The sequence below is a fragment of the Amblyraja radiata genome, chromosome 6 (assembly GCF_010909765.2).
Source record: "Amblyraja radiata isolate CabotCenter1 chromosome 6, sAmbRad1.1.pri, whole genome shotgun sequence".
NCBI classification, from domain to species: Eukaryota; Metazoa; Chordata; class Chondrichthyes; order Rajiformes; family Rajidae; genus Amblyraja; species Amblyraja radiata.
This window is the reverse complement of record NC_045961.1, coordinates 52,668,105-52,691,436: the sequence shown is the minus strand read 5'-3', so window position 1 is coordinate 52,691,436 and position 23,332 is coordinate 52,668,105. Positions and strand designations below refer to the sequence as shown.

The 23,332-nt window shown below is 42.5% G+C and overlaps 1 protein-coding gene across 2 annotated transcripts; it reads right to left on the bottom strand.

Moving 5' to 3' along the window:
• Positions 1–3,703: 3,703 nt before the first annotated feature.
• Positions 3,704–20,497, bottom strand: LOC116974415 (proteasome maturation protein). Of its 2 annotated transcripts, none has more exons than XM_033022840.1 (7): positions 20,393–20,497; positions 20,321–20,362; positions 17,843–17,943; positions 10,352–10,412; positions 8,418–8,519; positions 5,249–5,342; positions 3,704–4,973 (listed from the first exon to the last, which is right to left on the bottom strand). In XM_033022840.1, exons 2-7 carry the CDS (start codon positions 20,321–20,323, stop codon positions 4,906–4,908), a joined length of 429 nt encoding a protein of 142 aa, XP_032878731.1. In that variant the 5' UTR covers positions 20,324–20,362; positions 20,393–20,497; the 3' UTR covers positions 3,704–4,905. The 2 variants fall into 2 exon arrangements, with proteins under 2 accessions (XP_032878731.1, XP_032878730.1); XM_033022839.1 differs by having other exon boundaries at positions 3,931–4,973; positions 20,321–20,364; positions 20,399–20,497.
• Between the last annotated feature and the right edge of the window lie 2,835 nt (positions 20,498–23,332).

Below are 23,332 nucleotides of genomic sequence, written 5' to 3'. Positions count from 1 at the left end.
TTCCACTGCATAGGCTTATGGAGTCAAAATTGTGCAGCCGGTAACAGTCCCTTTGGCCCAATTTGTCCATACCGACCAATGTGCCCAATAACATATGACACTCAAAATTGAGCTTCGGTGCATCCTGTTTCCAATGATTATCCTTGATTGGAGTCCGCCAGTGGTAAATTGAATTGATTGTACATGATTTGGAAAGTCTATGTCAGAGCAAAAAACAAGCCATGAAGGCGAAGGAATTGTCCGTAGACCTCAGAGACAGGATTGTGTCGAGACACAGATCTGGGGAAGGGTATAAAATAATTTCTGCAGCATTGCAGATCCCGAAGAGCAGTGACCTCTGTCATTCTTAAATGGAAGAACTTTGTAACCACCAGGACTCTTCATAGAGCTGGCCGCCCGGCCAAACTGAGCAATCGGGGGAGAAGCGCCTTGGCCAGTGAGGTGGTCACTCTGACAGAGCTCCAGAGTTCCTCTGTGGAGATGGGAGAAACTTCCAGAAGGACAACTATATCTGCAGCACCCCACCAATCAGGTCTTTATGGTGGAGTGGCCAGACGGAAGCCACTCCTCAGTAAAAGGCACGTGACAGCCCGCTTGGGTTTGCCAAAAGGCACCTAAACAACATTCTCTGGTCTGATGAAAACCAAGATTGAACTCTGGCCTGAATGGCAAGTGTCGTGTCTGGAGAAAACCAGGCACCAAGCTCATCACCAACCCAATACCATATTTACGGTGAAGCATGGTGGTGGCAGCATCACGCTGTGGGGATGTTTTTCAGCGGCAGGAACTGGGAGACTAGTCAGGATCGGGGGAAAGATGAATGGAGCAAAATAGAGAGAGATCCTTGATGTAAATCTGCTCCAGAGCGTTCTGGATCTTAGACTGGGGCAGAGGTTCACCTTCCAACAGGACAACGATCCTAAGCACACAGCTAAGACAACGCAGGAGTGGCTTCATGACAAGTCAGTGAATGTCCTTGAGTGGCCCAGTCAGAGCCCGGACTTGAACCCGATCGAATATCTCTGGAGGCACCTGAAAATAGTTGTGCATTGACACTCCCCATCCAACCTGACAGAGCTTGAGAGGATCTGCAGAGAAGAATGGGAGAAAAGCTTGTAGCGCCATACCCAAGACTTGAGGCTATAATCATTGCCAAAGGTGCCTCAACAAAGTACTGAGTAAAGGGTCTGAAAACTTATATAAATGTGAGGATTCAGTTATTTATTTTGAATTATTTTGCAAACATTTCTAAACACCCGATTTAGTTTTTTTATTATTGGGTATTGTGTATAGATTGATGATAAAAGAATTAATCAATTTTAGAATAAGGCTGTAACGTAACAACATGTGGAAAAATGAAGGGGTCTGAATAATTTCTGAATGCACTCTACACAAAGGGCCCATCCCTGTGCTGTACTGCTCCATGTTCTATGTATATAAATTAGTCTGAAAAAGTTGCAAACCTAAGAACTGTGATCAGATTGGCACACAGCAAGGAGGACCAAGGGATTAATTAAGAGGGAGAGCAAGATTGCAGGGAACATAAAAAGTGACCGTAAAAGCTTCTATAGATACGATAAGTGAAAGAGATTGCCAACGACAAATGTAAGGTGCTTAGAGTCAGAAAAAGGGGAATCTATAATAAAGAGTAAAGAAACAGCAGACCAAATACTTTGGGTCTGTGTTCAGTGGAGCTCCCCCAGAAATGATAGGGAACCTGGAAGAAGTGATGGTAATCAGTAGTATCAGAAAAACTGGTGGGATTGAAGGTTGATAAATTACTAAGACCTACTAAACTGCGTCACAGAATGTGTAAGAAAATTACTATAGTAACAGTGGATGATTGGTAGTCATTTTCAAACATTCTTTGAACTTTGGTAATTCGCATTTCACTGTACCTTAATTGGTGCACTTGACAAAAGACCTTTGAAACCTTGTGTTGAAGCTGGAAATTATAGACTGCTTAACATGGCATTAATGTTAAAAGAGAGCATTATTAAAGAGGCACTTGCAAAGCTTTTGGAAATTGTGGAAAATCTACCTTCCCTCAAGCCAGACTAGTGAACCGTTGCTGCTTTCTTGCTATGGCAGGTGTCAGAGGTTATGGGGAGAAGGCAGGAGAATGAGATTTGGAGGGAGATATATCAGCTATGATTGAATGGTGGAATGGACTTGATGTACCGAATGGCCTAATTCTACTCCTATTCCTTATGACCTTATGGCAAGGACAAAAACTGTATAAAATACTCCAGCAGTGGTTTCACCAAAACCCTGTATAATTGTGGTAAAAATTATTTACTTCTGAATTAGAATTCTCTTGTAATAGTGGGTGACATACAATTTATCTTCTTAAGTTGCTGACTGAGGTTGTTAGATTTTTGGATATTCAGAGAATAAATATAAATGAGGCTTGTGCACAAAATGCTGCTGAGGTAAATGATCAGCAATGCTCTTATCAAACATTGCAGCAGGTGCCAAGGTCTGAATGGCCTGAATATTAGTCATCTGTTATGCCCGGGTTGACCTGATAAATGATTGCCTCTAGCATCTTTTATGATGGAACCCCATCACCCCTTTGCTCCTATTAATTCCAGGTGAAGAATCTTGACCCAGATGCTGCCTGACCGCCGGGTTCCCTCAAAAATGTGTTGTTTTTTTCCACTCGCGTTTCCAGCATCTAATCTTGTCTCCCTTCACTCTATGGTTGATTATCTTTTTAAACTCTTTTGCAATTTTATTTGCTCTCTTGTCATCAATATCCTCTCATCCTTTATCCTTCCTTATGCTATCATTTCCTGCTCTGATTATTTTTAGGTTCTCTATTTTATAGCTCCCACCCTAGGATGCTTCCTAGACCAGGAACAGCTCTTTCCTGTCCCAGAATTGGTGTTTGTGTCACCATGAAAAGTAACCACGCTTTCCCACACTTTAATGCTCTTGGATCTGTCCGCTTGTTTTCCAATTTGCGCACGATTCAGGTAATAATCCAGGGTTTACGACTATTAAGGGGTTGTGCTTTTACAACCCAATTCTTGATATTCTTTAAAGACTTTCTCCATGTTCCTATCTATGTCTTTTAATCCAGAGACGCAAATCTTGTGTAGAACTGTAGTAACTCAATGGGTCAGGCAGCATGTGTATGAAGGGACTGCAGATGCTGGTTTACACCAAAGATAGACAGAAAATGCTGGAGTAACTCAGCTGGACAGGCAGCATCTCTGGATAGAAGGAAAGGGTGACGTTTTGTGTCGATATGGGTGAGTAATTTTTCGAGTAGGTACCCTTCAAGACTCTCAGATCATGACAATTAGAATTAATCTCCCTTTTTCAAATCTTTACTCCAGCCACCATGAATAATTCTTGGAGACACAAGGAACTGCAGATGCTGGAATCTTGAACAAAGGTGCTGAAGGAACTGGATGACGCAGCATCTGTGGAAGGAATGAGCCGGTGACATTTTGAGTTGCCAATCTTTTTCAGACAGATCCATTTTGAAAATAAGTAATCCCTGTTGCGGAAATGGATAAGCAACACACTTTGGGATTCTTGTTGCAGACCACCGACCATTTGTTTGTGTGATGCTTCAGTGATAGGCTGGTGTGAAGAGATTGAAAGTACAGGCAACAAAAAACTTACTTACAAAAATCTTTACATAAAAAAAAGCCAATTTAGAAGAAATAATTATGGCAAACAAGCCTGCAAGTTATTTGTAAGGGTCTTGATTTATTTGCACCTTATGGGGTTCATAAGTTGTTACCTTGAGTGTTTTCTTTTAAATAAGCAAAGTTATCTAAATTTTTAGAGTGCTAACTAACCATTGACATCCAGCCCAAAACAAACCAATCAAAACATTACAAACTCTTTCCCTCTTCATTCCACAATCCACTGTAGAGATTAATCATCCATACGGGACAAGCAAACAAGTGAAAAAACGGAAATATTATTTTTATTATTAAAAAAAAAATTATTCAACTATATTTCTCTTCAAAGTGACCAGTTTGCAAACCTAATGAATTCCATTATTGGTGAAATAAACTAAAATCCAGTTTATTTTTGGGAATATGATAAATTTAAATTTTTAACAGCCTGACATTTAAATACTCATCAACTTCTTTTGCTGATGTTAAAAGTCTTTGTCTTTGCAAATTTTAATGTGTATGTATTTTCCACAACAGAATTGTTCAACATTAGCGAATTACAGAGCCCAATGGTTTTTTATTAATCTGCAGGAATCTGACAGTAAATAGCATGTATAAACTTAATGGATAATTTTCATGAAAGGTGTGTTTTAATGAGACAACATTCCCTCAATACGTGCAAAGTCAAAGAGAGAAATAAAAATATTTCCTTAAATGTCTCTGGCAAGTAGACAAGATTTCAAATATATCCAAATGTTTGGATACAAAGTAGTACAACGTTTTGCTGTTGTACAAATACTTGGACTATTTGTCTTCAGTGTTTTGTTTGGTATAAAAACAAAGATCTAAGGGAGTAAATAATGGTGCTGCATCCAAAATTACCATTAAATATTGTGTGTGATTACATTGGAAATAACTAGTATGCGCTCCAATTATGTGCTTTTCATATTTAGCGCTGCTATAAATTGTATTTAATAGTGTACAAATTAACACTTTTGTTAAACATGTGTGCATCTGGGGTTCAAGTTTTATCGTCAGTTACAGTGATGGGATTTGGGCTGTTCGCAAACCAACTCTTCAAGTCACTAACAAATTTCTCCTTCTTACTAACTTAATTCGATGAGAAAGTTTTCAATTACACTCATTTTAGGCCAGTTACATTATGAAGTATCTATATTTTACAAGTTCATGTTATTTTCATAACCTCCTATGCAAAGCAGCGGGAAGCAATACTTGTCTCTGGGAAATTCTCAGGAATGCAGGTGAATTACAGCAAGCCAAGTTTGTATTCCATCATAAGATGCGGTTCTCCCATTACTTCACTTTGAGTTGGATCTAAAAAGAGATGAAAATTAAGTAACAATTCTCACAGAATTTTGAAATTGTTTGATGCAGGAAATTGCTGGACACCCAACTTTATTATAACAATTTAGAAAAATATTGAAGTACAGATATCCAATCAACTTCTCTGTTCTAGATCCAAATATATTTATGCTATTGGTAACTGAAGCAAGAGATTTAAACATAAAGATTAACCTTAAACGTGTGCTGTACAGCTTTGAATTCAGTTACCATGTTAAAACAAACAAAACCAGGAATAAAAATATTACCATTCAGTATGTCTTCAAAGCCAAGACATTCATCATTCCCTTGAAGCGTTTCCAGTGCAATGTTTGAGCTTATGAGGAAAGGCAAACGCTGTACCTAAATTTGAAATACAGTATTACTATATTTAACTTGATTATCGGAAATAATAGCGACATTTTGAATCCAACTATTTTTTTTCACCATGCCTTGAAGTACATTCACGCCTTCACAAATATGACAATTCATTTGCAATTGTGGAACTATTATTTGAAGGGCGCATATTGACCAGGTTCAGGAGAACCTATTTGTTTTTTGTCAAGAAATTCTTACCACGTGCACAAGGTTCAATCACGTACTTAAAGGACAGGGTAATTCCAATACTTTGTTGGAATCCAACACTGCTCTATAGAACCAGGATGGAACTGAAATATTCTTGATTGAGATAACAGTACGAACCAAAGCTGCATTACATTAATCCAGTACCAATTGTGATCAGTCAATCAGTCTGAAGAAGGGTCTCGATCCGAAACGTCACCCATTCCTTCTCTCCAGAGATGCAGCCTGTTCCGCTGAATTACTCCTGCATTTTGTGTCGACCTTCGATTTAAACCAGCATCTACAGTTCTTTCCTACACCAATTGTGATCTATTCTCTCAACAATCACATCAAATCCCATACCATCACTCAGCTCCCCATTTTATCACTCACCTATATACTACAGGGTATTTGCAGTAGCTAATTAACCTGCCGACGCACATCTTTGGGATGTGGGATTAAACCAGAGCACCCAGGCAAAACCCATGTGGTCACAGGGAGAACGTGCTGACTCCTCACCGTGAGCACCAGTGGTCAGAATCAAATCTTGGTCGCTGGAACAATGAGGCACCAGCTCTACTAGCGACACCGCCCTGTTTACAAAATGTTCAATTTTCTTTCCAAAACTTATCTGCTGAATATCCAAAATATATGGTGTGTTTTCACGACATGCTCTACTTTCATTAACTGCAGCTTCAAATGGTCCAGTCACTGAAGGGTCCCAACCCAAAACATCACCTATCCATGTTCTCCAGAGATGTTGCCTGCACTTTATGTCCAATTTGGTAAATCAGCACCTGCACTTCCTTGTGTCTACACTTTCAATGCACATACTTTCAGAAAGTGTACATTAATTACATCACCATTAGATGTGAGGGGAAAGATTTAAGGGACTTGATGGGTAATTTTTTCACACAGATAGTGCATATATGGAATGAGCTGCCACGTGAAGTTGTACTGGCAGGTTCATTAACAGCATTTAAAGAACATTAATAGGAAAGATTTAGAGGGATAAGGGCCAAGCACAGGCAAATGAGACTAAAGGGTCTGTCCCACGAGCATGCGACCTGCACGCGGCAAGCGCGACCAAACCAGAAGCGGGGGCCGTGCGGAGGTTGAGTGATCCCCGTACAGGGTCTGTCCCACCAGCATGCGGCAAGCGCGACCAAACCAGAAGTGGGGGTCGCGCGGAGGTCGGGTGAGTGACGTGAAGTTCGAGCGAAGTCCGCGGGAAGTTCGCGCGTGACGTGCAGCTTTGAGACGCTGCGTATGCCCGTCGAGGCGGTGTACGGCGTCGAGGCGGCTGCAGACCGGCAGGCCATTGCCGCGCAGAATTTTTGAACACGGTCAGTTTTTCGGAGCCCCGCGCGATGTCGGGGCCAGCTCCGCACAACTCCATACGGCTCCGGCGATCGAAGTGGGACCGGCCCCGAGAGGCCATACGGCTCAAGCAACCACGTTAGGTCACGCTTGCCGCATGGAGTCACATGCTCATGGGACAGGTCCTTAACTCAGTTATAAAACCTGGTCAACAGGGACAAGTTAGGCCAAAGGGTCAGATTTCATGCTGTATGTCAACATAAAAAGCAAACAAAAACCTCAAATGCAATTAATTTAATTATCTATATATTACTAAAAGTCTGTTCTTGACCGGTTTTGGCCATATGTGCTGCGATTTCCGAGAGAACGCCGCCACCTACGGCCGTCATTTTTGGCCACCTCGCTCAGAGCCCCCCTCCGCCGCATGTGTGCCGAGGATTTTTCCAGTCGATGAAAAAGGACAGAGATATTAATGTTTTTACAAAATTCCCCATTCTCTCTGCTGCCCCCGCTGGCAGCAGAGGGAGGGAGGGACTATAAAACCAGGAAGTGGTGTGCCTCAATTAGTCTGCAAGATGGAGCTCTGTCAATTAGTCTCTGTCACTCTGAGCTCTGAATGACACTGAACAAATGTTTACAGCACTGCGAGTACCCTTAATTTGGTTTGAAAATGAAAATATAGTTAGTTTGAAGTAAAAAAGCTCTGCCTGCAAATGGTTGTTTGGGTTTGGGTTGAAGTAAAAAGGCACTCTCTCTCCCCACCTCTCACTCTCTCCCTATCCCTCTCTCTTTCTCTCTCTCCCCCCCTCTCCTCTCTCCCACCCCCCTCTCTCCCTATCCCTCTTTCTCTCTTCCCCCATCTCCTCTCTTCCCCCCCCTCTCCTCCCCCCTCTCCCTCTCTCCTCTCCCCCCCGTCTCTCTCCTCTTTTCTCCCCCTCCCCCACCATCCCTCCCCTAAACGCCCCTCCCCTCCACACCCCTACCTCCTTCCCTCCCCGCCTCTCCCCCTCCACTCATCTCACCCCCCTCTCAGCACGCCCTCCCCCCCTCTCCTCCCCCCCTAAACCCCCTCCCCTCCACACCCCCTAACCTCTTCCCTCCCTGCTCCCCACATCTCACTCTCACCACCCCCTCTCAGCACCCCCTCTCTCTCCTCCCCTCTTCCCCCACCTTTCCCCCCTTACCCACCCTCCCTCTTCTCCTCCTCTCCACCCCACTATCCCTCTTGCCCCTCTCTCTGTGTACTGTTTCTCTCTGTGTCTCTGCCCCTTCTCTCTCTGCCCTCACTCTCTACCCCCTCCCCCCACCCCCCTCTCTAGATGTGACTGCAAGTTGGGGGCTATGCATCAGTAGATAGGGTGGTTATGGGGTAAAAGGAGCAAATTAATAATATTAATATAATATCAAGGGGGGAAATTAGCGTGAGTGCGGGGGGGGGGGGAATAGTTAGTGTGTGACGCTGCATGCCGCCCCCCCCCCCCACAACCGCACGTTGGGGGAACAGACCCAACGGGTCTGCAATTGGTCTAGTTTTAACTAAAATAATAAATGGTGTACCTGCTTTACTGCTTTGTATTCCATTTGTAACTTTAGTGGAGCGGATAATCCTTGAATATTTCTCAATGTAGCAAAATTCATTTGATTTTTATTGAGCTGGAACTGAATAAAGAAAACATTAATTTCTAGGACACAGGTGCAAAATGAAAGCAATTCAGTGAAATCGGAAATCGGAAAATCAATTTCCGATTTGCATCAAACATGATTGTTGAACTGCTGGGAATACTTAGCTTGTTGAACAGCATCCGAAAGGGGAAAGGTGAAGTAGGGGAGATATTTGTTGACGGTCCAGGTTGAGAGGGAGGATAGCCAGTATAAAGGGAGGGAAAAGGATGAGATGGGGCCAGTAGGTTACAGGTGGACTAAGGAAGGGTGAAGGATAATAAGCCGAGGAGCCATGGGGGGGGGGGGGGGGGGGGGGGGGGAAGGGGGGGGGGGAGTTGGGAAACATAGGCTAGAGGTGTTTGGCAAATAAAGGGGAAAAAAGGGCAGATGGGGCCAGTTGGGCGGGGTGGTGATGGAGTTGGGAGGCAGCCGTGTGGATAATATTGGAAACGAAAGAAAAAAAATAGGACAGGTCAGTGGGAATGAGAAGAGGTGTCAAAATGACAATATAACTGGGAGTTTGGGACAGCAACAATAGACAAAGTGCAGGTGACCTCTACATAGGTCACTAGTCTGAGTTAGGTCTTGTCAATGAGGAGACGACCACATTGGAAGCACCAAATGCAGTATTGGAGGAGGTACACATAAATGTTTCTCTCACCTAGATGGGTTGATTAGGTCTCTACATAGTGGTCAGGGAAGAGGTGCAAGAACAAGTGTCCCACCTCCTGCAATTGCAAGGGTGGTCAGTGCACCAGATTACAATGGCGCTGCCCTTGTCTGCAGGTTTGATGACTAGGTTGCGATTGGTGCCAAGTGAGTGGAAGGCTGTGTACTCAGACACAGTGAAGTTGAGAAGAGTGGAGAAGTTGAGGAGAGGTGTACTAAATCTCGTTACTTAAGCCACAGTCATTCTTTGCCTTTATCAAGTCTCATGTGCCTTCCGCTCCAATTCCAGGCTGCCCGGTTTGGCTCCAGCTAGGATCTCAAGCATTGCGACAGCAGTCTCCACCAACAACCATCTCCACCACCATCCTCACAGGCTCCATCTACTACTTCCCCCCTTAACTGTCTGCATCTCCTTGTCCTTATCCTCTCCTCAGTACACCTATCACCTACTCGCTTCTGTCTCAACTCTCCATCGTCCTCTTTTCACCAGATATCTTCCTTTTCTCAGTCCTGATGCAGGGTCTTCACCTAAATGTTGACTATTCCTTCCCCACACCACCCCTTCCCCCACCCACAGATGATGCTCGATCTGCTGAACCGATTCCAGCACTTTCTAGTGTTGCTCCAGAATCCAGCATCTGCAGCATCATGTCTCCACTGCGTGTGAGGTATCTTGTTTACATTTCTAAATTTTACTAGATTGTGTGGCAGCTGTAAACAATTTTTCCAATTCGCAGTTTTTGGGGATAATTTGACTGAATGTTAAAACTAACAGATATCACGACCAAATGGCCATTTTGGATTAATAAACTGTGGCTATATAACTATAAGGAAGTATAATTTCAAAAGATTCAAATATTATTTAGATCCAAGATATCAGAGAGCATATTACAATTAAACACTATTGACATTTTGACCATTGAGTAATGTGAAAAATTATTGCTTGGATGGAAAAATCCATCCATCCATCCCTTAAAAGATTCACCTCCATTTAAAAAAAAAACATGAATTAGGGCAATAAAGAGCAGAAATCATGCATTCTACCATCAAATCCAAACTTGCTGAGTCAAGCATCCTAATCTTACCCCACTTGATATCAGCAGACACAACATAAATCAGTATCAATGCATTTCAGTACAGCACAACATTTTCAGACTTACATTGATTTCTGAAACTTCCAGGGGATGATGTGGCAAAAGTTCAGACTTCACATTGGAGAATCTAAAAAAAAAAGCAGAAAATATGTAACTTATTTAAACCAGATGAATGAGTAAAGTAGTCAACAATTTTAAAAGGACACATGTCCATTCTTTCCTTGCCCAGTCTCCTGAAGATATTTATTTCTATTGTCAAGAGTGTTTAATTGTCATACGCAATGGGTATGAAACAATACAATTTTTACTTGCTACAGCTTAACAGGCACATCAACGCAACAAATATATAATAAATAAAAATACACTAAATTATCACTTTAATAAGGTAAACAGACCGCAATAGTGCAAACCAAAGTAGGTAGTGTAAAGTCCATAGTCGTTTTTGGTGAGTTAAGGTTGTAGTTAGGGTTGTGCAGGGTAGTTTAAGAGTTTGATAGTAAGAAGCTTTTCTTGAACCTGGATGTATATATATTCTTGTCCACTTTCTCCATTACGTTTCTCCTGAAAATACCAATCAAATACCCATGTATCCTTATACAATACAATACAATACAATACCGTTTATTGTCATTTGAACCTCAAATGACAATAAACAAAATTTGGTTTCTGCCGTCATACAAGAAGAAAAAGAAAAGAAAAAAAAAAGACACACAATTAACACAAACATCCATCACAGTGAATCTCCTCCTCACTGGGATGGAAGGCAAAGTCATTGTCTCTCCCCTGTTTTTCATTCTTCTCCCGATGTTAAAGGTCACACTGCCACAGATATTCCAAATGTTTTGTTCATACACTCTCTGCGACTTAAAACTAATTTATATTCTCCCTTTCTCAATTCTAACAAAGGGCCCTTATCCCCAAGCAACTTTCGGTCCTTCAAGCCAGCTCTACCATTCAATATGATCATGGCTGATCATCCAAAATCAGTACCCCGTTCTGGCTTTTTCCCCCATATTCCTTAGCCCTAAGAGCTAAATCTAACTCTCTCTTGAAAACATCCAGAGAATTCCACAGATTCACAGCTCTCTGGGTGAAAACGTTTTTCCTTATCTCAGTCCTAAATGACCTACCCTTTATTCTTAAACTGTGACCCTTGGTTCTGGACTCCCCCAACATTGGGAACATTTTTCCTGCATCTACCCTGTCCAATCCTCTAAGAATTTTATATGTTTCTGTAAGATCCCCTCTCATCCTTCTAAGTTCGTGCAAAAACAAACCCAGTCAACCTATGCTTTCATCATACATCAGTCCCGCCATCCCGGGAATTAACCTGGTGAACCTACGCTGCACTCCCTCAATAGCAATAATGTCTTTTCTCAAATTAGGAGACCAAAAGTCCAGGTGCAGTCTCACCAGGGACCCTGTACAACTGCATTAGGACCTCCTTGCTCCTAAACTCAAATCCTCTCACAATGAAGGACAACATGCCAATGGCTTTCTTCACTGCCTGTGGTACCTGCATGCTTACTTTCAGTTACTGATGTACACGCACACCCAGGTCTCGTTGCACCTCCCCTTCTCCTAATCTGACACCATTCAGATAATAATCTGTCTTCTTGTTCTTGCCACCAAAGTGAATAACCTCACATTTATCCAGATTATACTGCATCTGCCAAGCTTCTGCCCACTCACCCAACAGCTTCATAGCATCCTCCTCACAGCTCACACTGCCACCCAGCTTTGTGTCATCTGCAGATTTATAGAGATATTCATGCCCATCTCTTCATAATGGAATATGTAGTGGGCAGTTCCTGCCACTGCCACTGCCTGGGCCAATGCAAAGATGTTATAATACAAAAACAGTTCATTTGTTCCAGTTTAATCCTCAGCAAACCAAAGATTGATTGACAACCAAAGTACACATTTGGACTTCAAGAAGAATGAATACTGAATTGTAAATGCAAGCACCAACGTAACCGTGAATAGCAAAACCAAATAGCATCCAACACTGAAGTATACAAGAATCCTCTGTTTCTGCCTCAAACCAGCTAATGAATAGAATTCAATGTTATATTTACAGTCTTTTAGCATTTGCAACAACATTAAAATTATTATTTTGTGCTCATGGAGAGAAACTCTCTGCTTCTCCAGACCAAATATTTGTCCTTGGTTAATTTTCAATTTGTTATCACCTCTTTGCTAAGGAGGTCATGTATGTCCTCAGCGAGTAAGGTTATGTATTGCTTCTTTCATCAATTAGACTGCAAGGAGTTAAAACATTCTTAACAATACTGGTATATATACACCCTTCAGGTTCTTTCTAATTATGATACAGGCAGAGGTAATTCAGCCAACTGAGACAATGGTGACTCTCAAAGCAATACCATTCTCACGTAACCTATTCTCTCACACATACCCGTTAACCCTACCCATCATTTACATGAGGGGTAATCTACAGTGGCCAATTATACTGTCACTCAACATGCCTTTGGGATGTAGGAGGAAACTGGGGCAGCTCACTGTTACAGGGAGGATGCAAAACTCCACACAGCCAACACCAGAGGTAAAAAAGGAATCTAGGCTGTCAGAGCTGCTGCATTGTCTGCTGCGCCACAGTGTTGCCCAGGCGGTTCAAGCACAGAATTCATACCTGCAGTGTGTGGTACCTGGAATCCATTCCCACTCAGTGCAGCTCTCTGCATTAATTCATTCATGCTTGGTGGCACAGTGGAGCAGCATGTAGTACTGCTGCCTTACAGACCCGACAATCAAGATTCAACCCCAATGGAGCTGGATACTGACAATGGGCACTGTAGTTCTAGAACAAAACGCTAGCCATTGAAGAAACACAGAGAGACTTGCCAGACTAAAATTAGAATGGGCGGGAGAAAGAAATGGGGTGTAAATTATAAGAATTTGTATAAATGTTTTTCATTATCTTGAGTACTGAAGTTGGGCAGATTGGCCAGAAATGTTAGTGGCCCACATCTGTTAAAAGCATAGAAAATGTACTGCTCTGGAACAGGCCTCTTCAGCCCAGAATGCCTGTGCTGAACATAATGCCAAGGTAAACTAATCTCAGCTGCTTACACATGAACCATATGCCTCCATTCCCAGCATGCCCATCTAAAAGCCTCTTAAACATCACTACCATATCTGCCTCCACCACCACCCCCGGCACAAGTTCCAGACACCCACCACTCTGTGTAAAAAAAAAACCTCTCCTCTCCTGTACATCTCCTATAAACTTTGCCCCTCTCACTTTAAAGCTATGCCCTCTAGTCTATTCATTTAACTTCTAAAGTACAAGAGCAAACAGTTAAAAACAGCAACATTAATTAAGCTCTGCAAAAAGTTTATAAACTGCAATTTTAATTGACCCATTTTATATCTAACCCATCACCAGGTAATATGAATAGACATTGGCTGCAAAAAGAACAGCTGATTAGTTTTCCAAAATAGCTTGTATTGTTTATTTACCGCCAAATTGACATTTTTGGCTCCATAACCAGGAAACGCAAGGTACTGAAACATTAAGATTCTTAAAATAACTCCGTAATCATTAAAAAAAGAAAACAAGTTACTTCCTGTTCTGCAGAATATGAAGCACGATTCTTTAAAGAAAATATATTCTGTGTTTGGCGTTAACATAAAGATCAACAAAATATTAACTACAAAACCATTATTAATTTTTTATTGATTTGTTTAACGTATTCAACATACAATTACATTGTTCTAAATAGTAAATACACAAAATGTTAACAAAACTAAGAAAATAGAACTAATTTTCCTTAATGCCATATATAAATGGGCAGATGTAGAATGTTCCAAAAAAGCCCTTTGAATTTCATATCCTGAGCAGATGTTGTGATAAGACTATTACTGATATGAAGCACAAATATACATATCCTGAGCTGCCAACAGGATTAAGACCACTACTGATATGAAGAACAAATGCACATGGCCTGCAAGAGACTGCAGTTGTTAGAATCTAAAATAAAACCAGACCATTGGAAGTACTCACTGGGTCAAGCAGCATTTGTGCAAGCAAAAGGTACAAGTGAACATTCGGGTTGACACCCTCATCGGGAGTAAGGGAAAACAGGAAAGTTTGCCAATATATAACAGTATGTAAGAAGGTGGGATAGAGGTTGGTTGTTGAAAGATTGAACGAGATGGGTAGATGGAACCAGGTGGAAGGAGAAGATGACAGGGATGAACAGAGAGAAGAAAAATGGACAGACAGGCAAATTTGATCAGGAAAAGGACAAAGGACATTTATTGTCACATACACCAATTAGTGTAGTGAAATTTGACCTGCCGTGCAGCACACAGATAAAAGACACATTAAAGAATTTAACAAAAAACATAAAAAACATCCCCCCATAATGGTTCCCATTATGAGGGAAGGCACAAAGTCCAGTCCCCATCCCCATGTCCACCCATAGTCGGGCATATTGAGGCCTCCGCAGTCGCCGCTAAGGGGGCCATGTTACAGGCCCTTCTTCGCCGGGTGATGGTGCTCTGGCGTCGGGAGAACCCTCTCAGCGGCTTGGGATGCCTGGAGCGGCCGCTTTCTTACCGGAGATCGCGGCTTCCGAAGCCAACGCTGGATGGAGCTCCACCACTGGCGATCTTGGTGAGAAATCCCAGGCTCCTGATGTTAAAGTTCAGCGCCGCCGCCTGCGGCTGGCCGCTCCACAGACCCGCAGCTCCGCGATGTTTGGTCCCAAGAGCGTGGGTCAATGGGAAAATTCAACATACATACCATTAGGTTATATGCCACCCAAGGGGAATATTAAATTATTTGCAATTAGTGTCTCTGTAGGAATGGTGAAGGTCAAGAACAGAACAGAACAGGTCCATGAGGGAGTAGGAGAGTTAAAATGATATGCAACCATAAGCTCAAGGTGTTTGTTGTGGAGAGTACACGTGTTCTGCAAAACAGTCGCTCATTTGATGCTTGATTCACCAAAGTAGGAGGCCTCAATTTTTATTTATTATTATTCTAACAATTTATTTTTGGAGCAGTACTATGGTTAAAGCATAATTGCCAGGCATATAATAGAATGATTGCCTGGACGTGTGCTGTTGTAATACTCCAAAATGCTTACCATCACCAAAACAATAGTCTACTTGACTAATACCTATTCATTACCACCTTTACCATTTGGAGCAACTTACTGAGACAGCATCTCGCAAACCGATGGCATCCAAAAGCAACATGGAAAACAGCTGAAAAATATTGAATACTGATCCGGCCTGGTACAAACTGCTCTCACTTGGATTGATCGTCATTTCTTCCTTGGGGATGCGTTAATATTTTGAGGTTTTACATCTGACAGCATCACTAATAAGTAACTTTGTGGAGTGGAGTGCACACAATAACCTCCATCTTAACACCAAAAAAACCAAGGAGATAGTTGTGGACTTCAGGAGGGGGAGGAGGAGGACTCAAGCAACACCAATCACCATTAAGGGCACTGAGGTGGAGGTGGTCGCTAACCACAGGTACCTTGGGGTGCAGCTTGACAGTGAGCTGAACTGGAAGTGTCATATGGAGGCGGTGTACAGGAAGGGACAAAGCCGACTGTACTTTTTAAGGAGGCTGAGGTCATTTAACATCTGCCAACCCCTACTGTGCAGTGTCTACCATTCAGTGGTGGCCAGTGCTCTGTTTTTTGCTGTGGCCTGTTGGGGAGATGGCGCCCGCATAGCGGACAAAAACAGACTGGACAAGCTAATCAGGAAGGCCGGCTCAGTGGTCGGGGCTGAGCAATGAACGGTCCAGCAGGTGGCAGAGGCCAGAACTCTGAACAAACTGGGTTCAATAATGACCAACCCCACTCACCCACTCCATGCCCTGAAGGTGATCAAGAGCAGCATCTTCAGTCAGAGGCTGATTGCACCAATGTGCAAAACTGAGAGACACAGGAAGTCCTGTTTACCAGCTGCTATAAGGTTATATAATGCGCATAAATAACTGCACTTTTTTTAAATTAATTGTATTTTAACTTGTATTTTAACTTGTTAAGTATGGAAGCCATTTGAGGAAATGTGTGGTGTTATGTTTGTCTTGAAGCTGTCGTGGCACTGTAATTTCCTGTAAAGGATTATTAAAGGTATAATCTAATCTAATCTAATCTAATCTAATCACGAGAGAATGGACTACAGTACCTCAAAAAACTTGATGCCAACTAGGAACTGGTAACAACTCCTCCCTCTCCACCCCATATCCTAACAGATTAGTTACAACATTTAATGTAATGGCAACATTCTTTGTAAAATATGAACACAAGTAGACAGGTGGGGTTAAGGGCCTGTCCCACTTTCCCGAGTTATTCACAAATTCTCCTGAGTTACTCACGAATTCACCCAAGTTTACAAACTCGCAGAATGTTCGTAATGAGTCCGTGGATATATCGTAGCGGCTCGTTACGCCAGCTGTAGGTACTCGGGGCTATTTTTTTTTTACTCGTGGACATTTTTCATCATGCTGAAAAAACGTCCCGACTTACCTGATGCCCCGAGTACCTACGGCTAGCATAACGAGCCGCTACGATATATCCATAGACTCCTACGGACTTGTTACGAACATTCTGCGAGAAAACTCGGGAGAATTTGTGAATAACTCAGGAGAATTTGTGAATAACTCGGGAAAGTGGGACAGGCCCTTTAGTTTAGATCGGCATCTTGGCCGACATGTACATGGTGGGATGAAGCCCCTGTTCCTGCTTTGTGTTTGCTATGTTCTAATATTACATAAATCAAATCTCAATTACTCTCCAAGTCAAGTACACAATATTCTATCAAAATCTGATCCCACTGTTGGAAAATTTTATGACAACACGTTCATAACTGTGAAGGTCAACATAATACATTTCAAACAATAACACTTAACCTTCAATACCATTCCCAGGTGCAGAACCCAGTGTCTGCATTTGTTTAAACATTTTAAAAATATGTTGAAAGAAGGAGCTTTCTATACACAAAACTATACAAAGTGTTAGAGTAACTCAGTGGGTCAGGCAGCATCTCTGGAGAACATAGATAGTGACATTTTAGGTCGAGACCCTTCTGAACAAATCTGAACTCAGACTTCAGAAGAAGTCAGACCTGAAGAGTTGAGTTTGAAGAAGAGTCTTGACCTGAACCTCACCTACCTATGTTCTCCACAGGTGCTGCCTGACCTGCTGAGCTACTCCAGTACTTATTATCCTTTTAAAAAAATGATAGTTCAAAAACTAGAGCAAGGATCAATTAAATCCATGAAGTCTGTACATTGTGTGGACATTTTTCTTAAGAGTTGCACATTCGAAATAGCGAAGAAACAAGAAACATAAACAACTGACAGCAACTTGCACAAAAAGTAGATAGCTGACAATTAGGATATCTTCCCATTTACTTACCTCAGTTCAGTTTCAGTTTTAGTTTATTGTCACATGTACCAAGGTACAGTGAAGAATACATTAATTTGGCATTATAATTTTAAACAATCTGTACCATTCAACAACAGCTCTAACAAAAAAAAAAACACAAAAGATGCACAATACATACCCTCCACGCAAGGTATCACGCACGCCATAGGGTCCTGCATTAAGTCCAAAATCTTCAATAGGAACACTATCCTTCAGTTGGGCTTTAAGTCCTCTGGAATTCTGTAACAAACAATATGACAACAGTATAAAAAGTAGCCTTTAATTACAGGCATAATATAGTGTTCAAACAGGAATAGTATAACATTATGTAATTAAAAAACAGTTGTATCATTCAGTGAAGGGCTCATTCACTGACAATGGTCTAGATTTGCATTATGTGTTCTGACCTTGGGACATAAATAGATGGAACATGGTGCCTGAAATCCCAAGTGCAGTAAGCAACACCAGCACAAATTAGCAAACCATATTCCAGATATTCATCACCCAGTAAACAGAATCTAAAAGATGGTATCAGTTCCACAATAAATCAGGCATCTGAAATTGGAGAAGTACCGCTGGAGTGTGAACTGCCCAAGCAAAATATGAGGTGCTGCTCCTCCAATTTACGGTGGGCCTCACTCTGGCCACGGACGAGGCCCAGGACAGAAAGGTCAGATTCGGAATGGAAGGGGGAGTTGAAGTGCTGAGCCACTGGGAGATCAGGTTGGTTATTGCGAACCGAGTGTAGGTGTTGGGTGAAGCGATCGCCAAGCTTACTCTTGGTCTCACCAATGTAGATCAGCTGACACCTAGAGCAGCGGATGTAATAGATGAGGTTGGAGGAGGTGCAGGTGAACCTCTGCCGCACCTGGAAAGACTGCTTAGGTCCTTGAATGCAGTCAAGGGGGGAGGTAAAGCGACAAGTGTAGCATTTCCTGCAGTTGCAAGGGAAAGTGCCAGGAGAAGGGGTGGTTTGGGCAGGAAGGGACAAATTGACCAGGGAGTTACGGAGGGAGCGATCTCTGTGGAAAGCCGACAGGGGAGGAGATAGGAAGATGTGGCCAGTGGTAGGATCCCGTTGGTAGACAAAAAAGCTGGAGAAAATCAGTGGGTTAGGCAGCATCTATGGAGCGAAGGAATAGGCGACGTTTCGGGTCGAGACCCTTCTTCAGACTGATGTCGGGGGGGGAGGGGGGGAACGGGAATAATAAAGGAAGATGCGGAGACTGTGGGCTGTGGGAGAGCTGGGAATGGGAGGGGAGGGGAAGGGGGGGGGGGGGGGGAGAAAGCAAGGACTACCTGAAATTGGAGAAGCCAATGTTCATAACGCTGGGGTGTAAACTACCCAAACGAAATATGAGGTGCTGTTACTCCAATTTGCGGTGGGCCTCACTCTGGCCACGGAGGAGGCCCAGGACAGAAAGGTCAGATTCGGAATGGGAGGGGGAGTTGAAGTGCTGAGCCAGCGGGAGATCAGGTTGGTTATTGCGAACCGAGCGGAGGTGTTGTGCGAAGCGATCGCAAAGCGTGTGCTTGGTCTCACCGAGATTGATCATACGCTGAATAATCCAACCACATTTTTGTTTGGAAGTGGAAAGAAACAATAGAAATTGCATTCATTGCAACGTGTAAAACGAGTTGAGATACTGTATATACTGTATTATAATTTTGCTGCATGTCACTGTGGTATATATCATGTTTTGATTGGTGAATATGTTTAGTTTGTGACTTTATTTGAAGCAGAAATAATATGTGAATGCTTCATTGACTTCGTCCGAGCACATTATCGCACGCGTCATGCAAGCCGTCTTAAATGACCACCTAAACTGTCATTTGGCAACCAAAAAGCTGCCTAGGTTGCCCGGCTGACAACAGAGAAAAAAAGTTAAGTGAGAGCCCTGAAAAAACACTTGGACAGGTACGTAGACAGGATGGACTTAGAGATAATATGGGCCAAACGCAGGCAGGTGGGACTCGTGTATATGGGGCGTATTCAGAGAGTGGTGAATCTCTGGAATTCTCTGCCACAGAAGGTAGTTGAGGCCAGTTCATTGGCTATATTTAAGAGGGAGTTAGATGTGGCCCTTGTGGCTAAAGGGATCAGGGGGTATGGAGAGAAGGCAGGCACAGGATACTGAGTTGGATGATCAGCCATGATCATATTGAATGGCGGTGCAGGCTCGAAGGGCCGAATGGCCTACTCCTGCACCTATTTTCTATGTTTCACGGTATTGGCCCGTGTGAGCAAGTTGGGCCGAAGGGCCTGTTTCCACTCTATATGGGGCAAACGCTGGAAAATTAGACTAATGTAAACCAGTTTCTAACTTTCCGATAGTCCCCCTCACTCATCCCGGATCTCTGAACTTTTTCGTGTGACTCGGTTCCCGCTGAGCGTCCGTAGCCGTGTCGGTGCCGGCGGGACACGGCGCCGAGATAAACCCCAGGCTCGGAGCCTGCATCCGGCCCGGTGACTAATCACAAAGTAAAGGCGGCGTGCAGCCCACGTACATCAGGCGCCGAGCCTTCCGCCAGCTGCCGACAACTTCCCCAGCACAGTAACACACACTGTGCAGCCCGGACACTTTGATCCGTTCATTCCCCCCGCTCCCGGCCTCACCATCTCGAGCGCCTCTTTTCCCTCACGAGCCGCCGCCGCCGCCGCTTCAACCAAAGCTCTAAGATCTTTGGCTTCAACCAACCGCTTCGCCCCGTCCCTTTCGCGGCGACAATTTCCGGCCTCGTGACCGCGCGACACTTCCGGCCTCCCAACCGACTGTTGAGCATCGATGAAGGAGCGAAGTCAATGGCTTCCACCTCACCGTCTAAATGACTTATTTAATGGGGGAAAAAATCCAGAATATTATAAAATAAGAAGTCTCAGATCAACCTGGCGTGCAGGTACAGCAAATAATTAGCAAAGCAGACATAACGAAGCTCATAAGTAATAGGAACAGAATTAGGCTATTCGGCCCATCAAGTCTATTCCGCCATTCAATCATGGCTGATTTATCTAGCAATGTTACAAAATTTTGAGATTTAAAAAATCAAGTCTGCAATTTATCCCATCAGATAAAGAATAAAAAGAAGTTTAATTTGACACCTAATTCACTTTCATATCTTAAGTATTAAAAAAAGTTTTGGCCATTTTCATACTCGGAAATTAGCATCTTGTTCCCTATTGCTGTTCCATTGACTTAACTCAAAAGCGGTGATCAAGGGCAGTCAAAAGTCCATAACTTTCTTAAAAGAGAACTGAATGAAATTTTCAGTTATTATAGATTGAAGCATTGTGAAACAAATATGAAACAATCTTATTTGGATGACCTGAAATTAAAGCATATAATTAGTTAGTTACCTAATTGTAGCTAATTACAAAATTCAATTACTAGATCTAAACATCTATCCATTTCTTAAGAAAAGGTTAACATTTTTAAATAGCCTAAGTGTCCAAATAACATTCACACAAGAATTTACAATATAACATGATTTTTAAATCTCATTGTCATGAATTTATAGGCCAAATGGAAGGAATTTCGTTTTTAATTCCCGTAAATTAATGGCCATTTTAATCATCTTGCGAGTGGGATTTTGTGGAACGGGATCGATTGGAACGTTGCTGTTTGCGGTGAATTTAAACCCCATATCGGCAGGAAAAACACTGCCGGTTCGTATGGGACCTAAATCACCTTTTCGCAACATAAAATTTGGATTAAAGTAATCCTAAGAAGCACGTTTATATGTAAAATGAACGGATTACCTTTATCTGTCCCGTACGGGAGATCCGTCCCGTTGATGGCGTTAGAAGTCGATTTTTATTTTACTCCAGCAATTAAATTATCCAGCGATGTTTTTTAAAAACTTGATAGAACGAGTTAGCTAAACAGCAGCTAAACAGCCTGAGAAAATCGACTCCGACAGGCAGGAGAAAATGCAATCGGGACTGTAAACTGATCTCACTGGGGCGTAATTACAGTTGTTTCTTTAAAAAAAAATGTAAATACTGGTTCAGTTGTGTTCTGTTGTTTTGCACAATCCCGCAAGCATTGCCACTTTCATTTCATTGTACATCTTGTATGTGCATGTGACAAATAAACTTGACTTGACTTGGAAAAAAAAAAGTCGAAAGGAATATGGAGTCATACAGCATGAAAGCAGGCCCCCTCAGCCAACCGGGTCCACACAGACCATTGATCACCCATTCGCATTAGTTCTATATTCCACTTGCACACCAACTCACTATACACCAGGGGCAATTTATGGTTGGTTATCTGTTTAGTTTAGAGATGCAGGGAAACAAGTCCTTCGGCCCATCAAGTCCACACTAACCATCGATCAGCCATTCACATTAGTTGTATATTATCCCACTTTTGCACCCACTTCCTATACACCAGAGACAATTTACAGAGGACAATTAATCGACAAACCCTCATGTCTTTGGGATGTGGGAGGAAATCCATGCAGTGAGAGGATGAATGGAAATTCTACACAGACTCCACTTGAGGTCAGAATCAAAGCTGAGTCTCTAAGGCTGCAGCTCTACCAGCTGTGCCATTTTGTTATATATTATCGTTATGTATTGTGTTTACAGGCTTGTTATGTGCCTACAAATAAGAATTACATTGTTCTGTTGTGAGTACATATGACAATTAAACACTCTTGTCTATCTTGTCACCTCACTTAAGCAAGGATATATTTATATTACAGACGGTTCAGAGAAATTTCAACAGACTCATTTCTGGGACGAAAGAAATAAAAACTGCAGATGAAATAAAACCAAAAATACTGGAAGTACTCAGCAGGCCAGGCAGCATCTGTGCAAAGAGCAGCAGTTAATATTTCATGTCTGAGACCATTCATCAGGAAAGGTCAAAGAAGAGATTCAGATACAATCTGGAGGGTTTCAATCATGGGTAGAGACTGGAGAGGCTAGGTCTATCTTTCCAAAGTGAAGGAAGTCAAATTGAGAGACTGAGGTATACAACATAACGAGGGGTATTAGACAAAATAGAATAATTTCCCCTCCGTAAAGATGAATAAAACTAGATACAAAAAAGGGCCGTGGACCTGAAACTTGAACTGACCATTCCCCCCCCCAAAATGCTGCCTGGCCTGCTAAACGTTTCTAGCATTTTCTGTTTTGATCCAGAGATGAGAGGCTTACACTAAGCGGAAAGATGGGGCAAGTTGAGCCTCTATTGATTGGAGTTTAGTAAAAGGAGAAATTATCTAATTGAAATTATTTTGAGGAAGTTTGACAGCTTGGACGCTGAGGTGCTGTCACCCCTTGTGGGGAATCCAGAGCTTTGGGGACATATTTTCAGAATAAGGTGTACTTGAAAGAAAAAATATTTTGGGGTCATGGTTGATTTAGTTTAGTTTAGTTTGTTGTCACATGTACCGGGGTACAGTGAAAAGCTTTTGTTGCATGCTAACCTGGGTAGAGGGCAGAATAGTGGAACTTGTTGGATTGCTCTCGCTTATGACTAACACAGACCAAATGATCGCCCTCAGAGCTGCAACATTTCTTTTACGTGCACTTCTAACATAGTAAAGTAGCTTAAGGAGATATAGAGGAAAGTAATCAATCAAACATCACACCAAAGAAGAAGACGTTACGCCAAATGATCAA

Bases quoted from the DNA above. Each gene is read 5' to 3' on its own strand.
- LOC116974415 (XM_033022840.1), bottom strand. The intron at 10,413-17,842 runs GTATGTATTGTG...TTTTTTTTTTAG, and splicing joins CGTGATACCTTGCGTGGAGG to ATTCTCCAATGTGAAGTCTG. The intron at 5,343-8,417 runs GTACACCATTTA...TTTCAAATTTAG, and splicing joins AATACAAAGCAGTAAAGCAG to GTACAGCGTTTGCCTTTCCT.